This window comes from Hypanus sabinus, chromosome 3 (genome assembly GCF_030144855.1).
Source record: "Hypanus sabinus isolate sHypSab1 chromosome 3, sHypSab1.hap1, whole genome shotgun sequence".
Lineage (NCBI taxonomy): Eukaryota > Metazoa > Chordata > Chondrichthyes > Myliobatiformes > Dasyatidae > Hypanus > Hypanus sabinus.
Window position 1 is genome coordinate 148,377,547 of NC_082708.1, and position 9,471 is coordinate 148,387,017.

Genomic DNA, 9,471 nt, shown 5'->3' on the forward strand with positions numbered 1-9,471 from the left:
CTGAATCAAAGATGCACTGTGGACTGAACCTACTTGTAACTAATCGAAACACCTCAAAATTAGCCAAGGAGCACTCGTAGATAATCCAATTATAGCAGCAGGTCCAGGATGGAAATGATTTCACCCTCCAGCTCATGTTGAATTCAAATCTAGAAAAGTACTCTGCAACTCTGAAGTCATGCTATAATTGTCTAACTCTCTGGTCTTTCAAAGAAATATTTGATTTCAAAATGATCACATTGTTTCCTGTGGCATTATAGTGATTAACAAGTTACCACAATCAGCGTAGAGCGAGGAGTTTTTTTTTGTCATTTCTGCTTCAGAATGCAACTCAAGAAATAAATGATAAAGATCAACAGACCATCACTCATTTTAGAAGAATAGTACTTTATATTTTATATGTATATACGTAAGACAACCGATATACAACTTACATGTAACTAATTTCATGCCAGGACCATATTTAATAAACAAAATCATCAAAATAGGATAACTTAATAGAATGTTCCAAGCAGTTTGACAAGGTTTTAATTGGACAGGTGATTTAATTTGTTTATTAAAGTAGGAGAATGATATCTGGAGGTTAAGGAAGGGAATTCTTGGCCGGGACTCAACATCCAAATCGGTTTTAATATCACTGGCACATGTTGTGAAATTTGTTAATTTGTGGCAGCAGTATGTTGTAATACATAATAATGAAAAAATATAAATTACAATAAGAAATATATAAATAAGTAGGACAAAAATAGACCAAAATTAGAAAAAATAGAGAGTGCCTATGGGTTCATTGCCCAATCAGAAACCTGATGCTGGAGGGGAAGAAGCTATTCCTGAAGCCTTGGATCTGTATCTTCAGGCTCCCATACAATCCTCATGTTGGTATCGGTGAGAAGCGGGTATATCCTGGGTGATGGGCATTACCTTTTGAAGGTGTCCTTGATGCCAGGGAGGCTAGTGCCTATGATGGAGCTGGCTGAGTTTGCAAATTTCTGCGGCTTTTTCCAGTCCTCTGCAGTGGCCCTCGATACCAGATGGTAATGTAGCCAGTTAGAATTCTCTCCACGGTACATCTATAGAGATATGTGAGAGACATACCACGTCTCTTCAAACTCCTAATGAAATATAGCCACTTTCATGCCTTCTTTGTAATTGCATCAATATGGAGGGCCCAGGATAGATCTTCAGAGATGTTGCCACCCAGGAACTTAAAGTTGCTCACCTTTTCCACTGCTGGTTCCTCAATAAGAACTGGTACGTGTTCCCTCGACGACTTCTTCCTGAAGTCCACAATCAATTCCTTGGCCTTACTGATGTTGATTGCAAGGTTACTGTTGCAACAAGCTGATAGATCTCACTCCTGCACACCTCTCATGAAATTCTGCCAACAATAGTTGCATCATCAGCAAATTTATGGATGGCCTCTGTGCTGTGCCTCTCCACATACTTGTGGCTGCAGAGAGAGTAGAGCAGTCGGCTAAGCACGCACCATTAAGGTGCGTCAATGTTGACTGTCAGCAAAGTGATATGATTTCTGATCTGCACAGGTGAGGAAATCAAGGATCCAGTTGCAGAGGGAGGTACATAGGCCCAAGTTTTGGAGCTTTTTAATTAGTACTAAAGGTATGATTGTGTTGAACACTGAGCTGTAATCAATAAACAGCCGCCTGACGTAGGTATTACTATTGTCCAGGTGATCCAAGACTGAACAGTGAGATATTGAGAATGCATCTACTGTGGGCCTATTGTGGTGATAGGCAATTTGAAGATGGTTCAGGTCTTTGCTTAGGGAGTTGGTATCTCACTGATGCCATCAACGAGGATGTATGGGAGCCTGAAGATACAGATTCAATGTTTCAGGAATAGCTTCTTCCGCCTCCAGCATCCAATTTCTGATTAGGCACACATTCCAGAGACAGAGAGATGAGATCAGGAATGGGGAAGAGGATTGTGGGGCTTAAGGAAGTTACAAGAATCAGGAGCAGCAAAGCTCTGTAATCAAGGATAAGAGTTTTAAAAATCATGGCATTACTCAACTGAGAGCTAATGGGTGTCAGAATTTCTTCTAATCTCCTTTTGGCTGTGGTTTCTTTTGTGCCAAACAGGTGCGGCATTGCTGTCAACAAGAAGTCTCTGAATTTTGGGACATAGTGCATCCGTGCATGGCTCCTGACACCCAGGAAGAATGCAAAGAGGTTCAAGGGCAGAATCCTGGTGTTAGAAGCTATGAAACACCAGATAGCTGGTTGTTTTCAGGTACTTGCAAATGTAAAGGGAATGGGAAAGGTAATTCAAAATAATCAGAGAATAATGAAAATGCTGGAAACACTCAACAGGTCAAGCTGCATCAGTTAACATTTTAGGTCCTTAAGGATAATTTGAGGATTGTATTTTGAATTGAAAGACCAAGATGAAAGGTCGATGGGTTCAAGATAACAAAGTAGACTTACGAAGGTGCATTGCACATGCAAAGAGTGATCTTTGTGTGGAGTAGACTACTGGATAGTCTTGTGGAGTAAAAATCTCGGAATCTATTTGGAGGCTTTAACTGTTCATGAAGTCACTTCTCCCTATCATTCACATACTTACCTTTTTATGAGCCACAAATGTGACCTCAAAAGTATTGCAGTGAAACATGCTACACCATCAACTAAAGTATCGGATTAATATTAGACCTTCAATTGGAACACCTTATCTGAGGAAGTACACCAGTGCACAAGCCAAGAGCTGTTGCTATCAACAGTCCCACGCCTTCTGAGCAATCAGGCCAAATACTACAGTGTGTCAGAAGATCTCATAGTATTCCGTATGGAAGGAATTTGCAAAAGTAGTTAATCCAGGTGTAATTGCACAGCAGGTAAATGATTAACACATCACTGCCATTGTCAGCTCTGCTATTACATAACTGAGGAATATAATAACTAGGCGGTATCGTCTAAGGCTGGAAGCATCAAACGGTGGTGTGGATTCCAGTTACAGGCACTTCAGTCATTTAAATACAATTAGAAACCACAAAGTACTTTCATGTTTACAGATTTGAATTTTGTCTCTGGGCTTGGAAAAGAATTGCCGTCACCCATTCTGGTTCACCATTGGCCCTACTGCCAGCTTCCAGAGTCATGCAACTCAGTCACTACAAACCAGAAAGTGAAAACTGCATGGGAAAATGGGGACGAGTTCTCTGGTTCAAGCCCTCCCCAGAGCAACAAGCTATACACCCTCACCCCGAGCAGTCTCAGTGCTCAGGAACCACTGAGTTACCGCTGAGACACAAGTTTTTTAGTTTGTAAACAATGCTTGAGATCTACACGAAGATTGAAACAGTAAATAGGTAGGTTGGCTTTTCTTTCCACCCACACACATTTCATATTTTCATGTTTTCCTACACCATAGGAGGTGGTTATACTGGCTCAGTATTTTCCCCTGGAATCTATTCTCCCTAAATTCACATTGAACTCCCCACAAACTTTCCTACTTATTCACACACCATGGACAGTCCAAATGAGCAATTAACCTCCCCACCAGCACGTCTCAGAGAGGTGGGATTATGTTGGAGCATCCTTGAGAAACTCACATGGTCAAGGAGAACATGTAAACTCCGGCAAAAAGCAAACTGCTGCAGGAACACAGTAGATTAGGCAGTGTCTGTAGAGGCAAAGGGGTGGCAGGTGTTTCAGGCTGAAATGCTGCATCGTGTAACACCACACAGATAGGACTGGAGGTCAGAATTAAACAAAGGTTTTCGGTGCTGGGGCTCCACTAGTTTGTTCCAAGTGTTCCGATCAGATTGACACATACACCTAGTGGCCACCTAATTGGCAAATATCTAAACAGCCAATCACATAGCAGTAACTCAATGCATAAAAGCATGCAGACCTGGTCATGAGGTTCAGTTGTCCCAAAACACCAAAATGGGGAAGAAGTATGATGCAAGTGACTATGATCATGGAAAGATTATTGGTGCCAGTGGGGTGGCTTGAGTGTCTCCGAAACTGCTGATTTCCTGGGGTTTTCATACACCAGAGTTTACAGAGAATGAAATATACCCACGAGTGGCAGTCTGCAGGCAAGAACACCTCGTTAATGAAAGATGTCAGAGGAGAATGGCCAGACACGTTCAAGCTGACAGTAAAATAACCTTCCTGTCAAATAACCAAATGTTATAACAGTGGTGTGCAGAAGAGCATCTCTGAATGCACAACACATCAAACCTCAGTGGATGGGTTACAGCAGAAGACCATGAACATACATTCAGTGGCCACTTTATTAGATACAGGAGTGTGACGTCAAGATAGCAGAAGAAGCAAACCCAAAATAACTTCTCTCAGAGTTTGAGTTACTTCAGGAGATTAGCAAGTTTAAATCTGCTTTCATTATTACAACTACTTAGCTAAAGAATAGCAAAAGAATTAAAATACAACTTTATCATAACCCAGTGACGGTATAGAAACAGTTGTCATCTACAACAGCAAGATGTTCATCGCTATTTATTTAGAATCACTGAACTTTTACAGCAGGAAAGAAAAGGCTTTTTGACCCACCTTACTAATGTTAACTCTTTGTAAAGTGATCCAGGCAAATTTATTCCCTGCGAAATCTAGTTTTTACTATGGCTCAAGCTTCTTGTAGTCTTCAAAGCACAATAACCCCTAAACTCACTGGTTGACTTATTTCCAATCACAGAGCTAAAAAAGAGAGTTAAAAAAAATTGAAATGCTAATGTGTGAAATGCTAAACCCTTAAAATTCAATAAATAAGAAGCAGATCTCACTAAAAGTTGAGTACTTTTTAAAGGACACTTTTACAAAATGTGGTTTTCTTTTAAGTTAAATGGCTCTAAGGCTCTTTTAATTTAATTAATAGGATTTAACAACCCGTAATCCTGTTTATTCAGATGGATTCTGATTAGGTTAAAGAGATGATTGACTCTGCAGAGCAATTTTAACCAATAATAGTGGGCACATCGTTTAATTGAGACAACAGATCTCGGACACAAGAGTGAAGTATTCGGACAAAGCAAAATACTTCTATAGAACAGCTCGGTGCCTAAGAGTCCCTTAAACATCCCTAATCAGCCTCTACCACCACCCCAGCAGTGTAAAAAAAATCTTCAGATATCTCTCCTAAACTTTCTTCCATCTACTTTAAATGGATGCCCTCTGGTATTGGCCATTGCCACCCTGGGGAAAAGGTGCTGGCTGTCCACTCTATCTATGCCTTTTATAACATTATACACTTCTCTCAAGTTGTTTCCCATCCTCATTCACTCTAAAGAGAAAAGCCTTAGCTTGCTCAGCCTTTCCTCATAAAACATGTTCACTAATCCAAGTAACATTCAGATAGATCTCTTCTATACCTTCTAAAGCTTCCATATCCTTCTTATATTGAGGTGACATAAACTGAACACAATATTCCAAGTGTGGTGTAGCCAGGGTTTACGGAGTTGCAACATTACCTCGGGGCTCTAGAACTCAATCCTCTAACTAATGAAGGTCAACCCACCATACTCACCAATTTATGAATTATTCTACAATTTTTTAATATGAAGAAATTTGCAGTCAGGAGAATATATTACTCCCCCATTGAGACATACATCAAACAACCTCCTCGGTTTTCAGGAAAGCTTTTGTCGGTACGGATGTTCCTATACAAAATTGGTTTTCAGGTTGCTCATTTTCATGGTAAATATTCTTAACAGTGGTTCGACATTCATAAGTATAAAAACCATTATGCTGGTGTAAGCACTTAAAGTAAAAATAATCTGCTGATCTAGAATCAGCATATTGATCAGTATGCGAATTTAGCTGTCTGAGATTCATTCCACGGTTTATCACTGAATTAATTAGAAATAGCTAGCCTCCCAGTGTGCATTGAAGAAGTTCTTCCACTTGAGGGTTGGCTATTCTATTGTTTGCTTGTTATCTATCCCCCTTTCCTACTCATTCTAATACATCTACGTTCAACAAATAGTCTTGTATTAAAATATCGGGTTTATTTTCAGGACTCTTGAGTTCAGTGCAAGATATCTTGCGACACTATTTTGAAGGCAGCAGGGCACATTTTCTTAGTGACCTGGATAACTTCTGTCCCTCAACCCACAGATAGCTGATCAGTACCACATTACTATTGTTATCTCCCTATTGTGTGCAAACTAGCTATCACGTTTTGACAATGGCCACAGCAAAGCATTGTGGAAAGCAATGAATAAATTTTGGTCCTCTAATTTCCTACTTTGACCAATCGCCTACAGCAAAATGCCTAAATTGATACATATCCTGCCAATGGTAATCCACAGCAGGAGAGACCATAAAGGTTAATTTGGACCAGAATATCATTACGGTTTGTATCCCAGGCACTGCTCTGGGAGCCTTTTAAGCACTGTTCAGGGTTCATAATTATGGAGTAAGGAAGAGCTGACCCACCCCAAATCAAAGTAGCTATCACCGTGATATGATAATGAGCTCAGTTTCTAGGAATCAGGAAATTTTTCAGCAGTTCACGAAGCACCAGCGGTAATTTCATCTCCTCCCTCTAACAAAGTCACTCACGATGAGGTGTTAACTATATCCTCAGAGCCTTCCAGATTGTACTGAATAATAAAAATCAAAACAATACCATGCACTGATTGCCTCAAATTACACATACTGATATTCTTTCTCAGTGTACTTCAAGTACAAATACTTTACAAGTCTATTGGGTATGCGCTTGGAATACATGCCTAGTGTGGGCAAGTGGGATTAGCACAGAGTTGAGGTGACCGTAAAGGTCAACTAGGTCGAGTTGAGCCAAAGGGTTGGTTTCTCTACTGTATGACTCCACAACTAATAGAAATTTTGGACAGAGACCATTCAGCCTATTGAACTCATGCTAGTTTCTTTATAAATTCCATCCAACTACACCTTCATCGTCTCTAACTTGCCTCTGCATTTGGTTTTCCTTCACATATTTATTCAACCTATTTAACCCTTTGAAATATCCAGTGAGTCAGCTCGTTCTGATCACAGCAGGATTTTTATGGGCTGTGATCCCAAAAATATCTTTAAGGTTGATCAGGGGACTGAAAAGCTCAGAGTGGTCATCAGTGTACATCCAGTGGAATCCACCAATCCTTGGGTCCTCCTTGCCTGCTCCTTCACCCTCAGCATTCTTTAAAGGGTTATTTTGATATCCACATCTTTTACAGTTTGAGTTAGTGTAATTAGTTTATATACATTAAACAACAGAGGAACTCAACAAATCAGGCAACATCTATGGAGAGGGATATGCAATTATAAAGTTTCAGGAATTGAGTGACCCGACAATTTACGACTCCGCTATCTACCCTTGTTACTCCTTCTCAACACTTTGGTTAAGGCATCATTAGCTGGTACCACGCTGGTCTCAGCGTCTGGCCAACTCTAAAGTTAAAATTCTTTAAGTCACTACTGCTCCTTGAAAAGTTAATCAGATGCAAGCAAGAGGATGCCGAGCCGAGGACGGGGCCACCAGGTAGGTAGAAAGAGAGCAGTCAGTACCAGGTTACATCGGACGAGGCCAGCAGAGGGAGCCCTCGGGACGTCCAGAGGGTGCTGTCAGCGCGTTGTGAGGCACATTTCCAATAGTAAGTGACTAGGTCTATACTCCACACGGGGGCTACCCTGACATTAGACCCAGGTGCAACCAGGTAACTCACCGGCGTAAGTTCAAACAGAGCCATCTCCATATCTCACTCTGGGCAGGATTGGGAAATAAAGCGATTAGAAATTTAAAGAAATCGAAAGAGAAAGAGTCCATTCTCCGGGGTGAGGAGGAATACCACAGTCGAATAGTCAAAGGCAAAAAATAAAATAAGCAGTTTCAGGAGAAAGTCTGAGCAAAGAAGACGCGACGGGAGAGGGTTTTCACAGTGAAGGAATCGCCAGCGCTGGCGTTTTCTCAATGACAGCTCAGAAATCAGCTCGCAAAAGTTTCCCAAAGTTTTTTTTAAGAACACCAAACTTTTACCTGGTTGATCTTCTTCCTTGGTTTTCGGTCTGTTTCTGTCCTTTTTCCCTCTGCCTTTTCCTTTACCTCTTCCCCTCTGTTTCCCCTCGGACATTTTTCTCTTGGTTTTTAGTTGCGTTAACAAGAAGTGATGTCGGAATGAGAGTTAAAATCCGCCGGCAAGGTGAACGTACGCCAGAAAATGGCTTAGAGGTCGCGCTGGGCTGTTCGACTCTGGTCCCGGAATCTCCTGGTCCTGTTCTGGTCCCTCCTGTAACTTGCTCAGCAGCCGAGAGCGGACTGAGTGAAGTTTTTTTTTCCCCTCCCAAGTCTTGCTGTTCAAGCGCCCAACACGTATTGCCCCTCCCTTAGAGTAAAACCTCACCAGTGCTAACACTTACGCCAGTGTTTTTATTAAACCCCGCATAGGGGTGGGGTGGGGGGAGGTGGTGTCTGAGGATACGCTTCATTACTTATTCCAGAGAGAGGATGTGCTTCCAAATTATCTTATAGGAGGACCAAACTCCAGCTGTTGTTTTTATTTCTCTTGTTTTGTTTTGCTTTTAAAGATAGCTTGATGTTCACGAAACAAAACAGGAAAATTAGTGACTTCTGATAAACTTTTCTGCCCACTCACTGGCTTAGACTCCTTCCTGAGAGGAGGCAGATCACGCAATGAGGTGCCCTTTCCACACTCCAGTTAGGTACTTTCAGGGATACACGGGCGATCCCCCGCAACCTCCCCAATAAACACAGAGTGGAATTTATTTCCAGTATGCCTCTGCCCTTCCAACCAAGGCAGTTCCCCTGTAAATAAACCTAAATTAATCCCTCCGCCTTTCTGTTTTTACAACCGTTTATTCTTCAAGTACTTATCCTTTTAATGGTTTCTATTGAAACCATTTCCACCAATCCCAACAACTAACACTGACTGAGTACTTTTTCCTGAGCTCTTTTTTCCCCTGAGAAGCTTTGTGTCCCATTGGCTAAACTCCCCTTCAGTCTGCCCCATCTTCAACCTCTTGGAGGGGGCGGGGAATCCTTTAAGCCAGCGGTTCTCAACTTGGGGTTCACAGACCCCTTGCTTAATAGTATTGGTCCATGGGAACCACTGCTCTAAGCCCTACATGATTTGAATAACTGGTTTATAAATATGAAAGATCTAGAGTGGTGGGCCAAGTGTGGGTAAGTGGAATTATCTTAGGTGGGCGCCTTAGCTGGCATAGGCAAATTGGGTCAAAGGGGTTAACCCATGCTGTGTTAACTTTATGATGAGAGAAGATGGTGGAGGTGAGTACTCTTACAACAGTTAAGAAGCAACTGGATGAGCACTTGAATCACCAAGGCATAGTAGAGTATGGTCCAATTGTATTAGAAATGGGCACTTAATATTCAGGATGAATGCGGTAAGCCGACAATGCTTCTGTATTCTATGACTTTATAACTATATGTCTATCAAATTACCGAACTGTCCCCGCTGCTGTTAGGACAACAGCATTCATTTCTTTATCT

General features: G+C 41.4%; 1 protein-coding gene across 1 annotated transcript in view; it reads right to left on the reverse strand.

The window, feature by feature from the left end:
- nrg1 (neuregulin 1) overlaps nt 1-8,287 on the reverse strand; it is a 192,042-nt gene extending 183,755 nt beyond the window's left edge. The window contains exon 1 of the mRNA XM_059965359.1: nt 7,981-8,287. Within this exon, the coding sequence (XP_059821342.1) occupies nt 7,981-8,074 (94 nt within the window). The 5' untranslated portion in view covers nt 8,075-8,287. The remainder of the gene's footprint in view (nt 1-7,980) is intronic.
- Between the last annotated feature and the right edge of the window lie 1,184 nt (nt 8,288-9,471).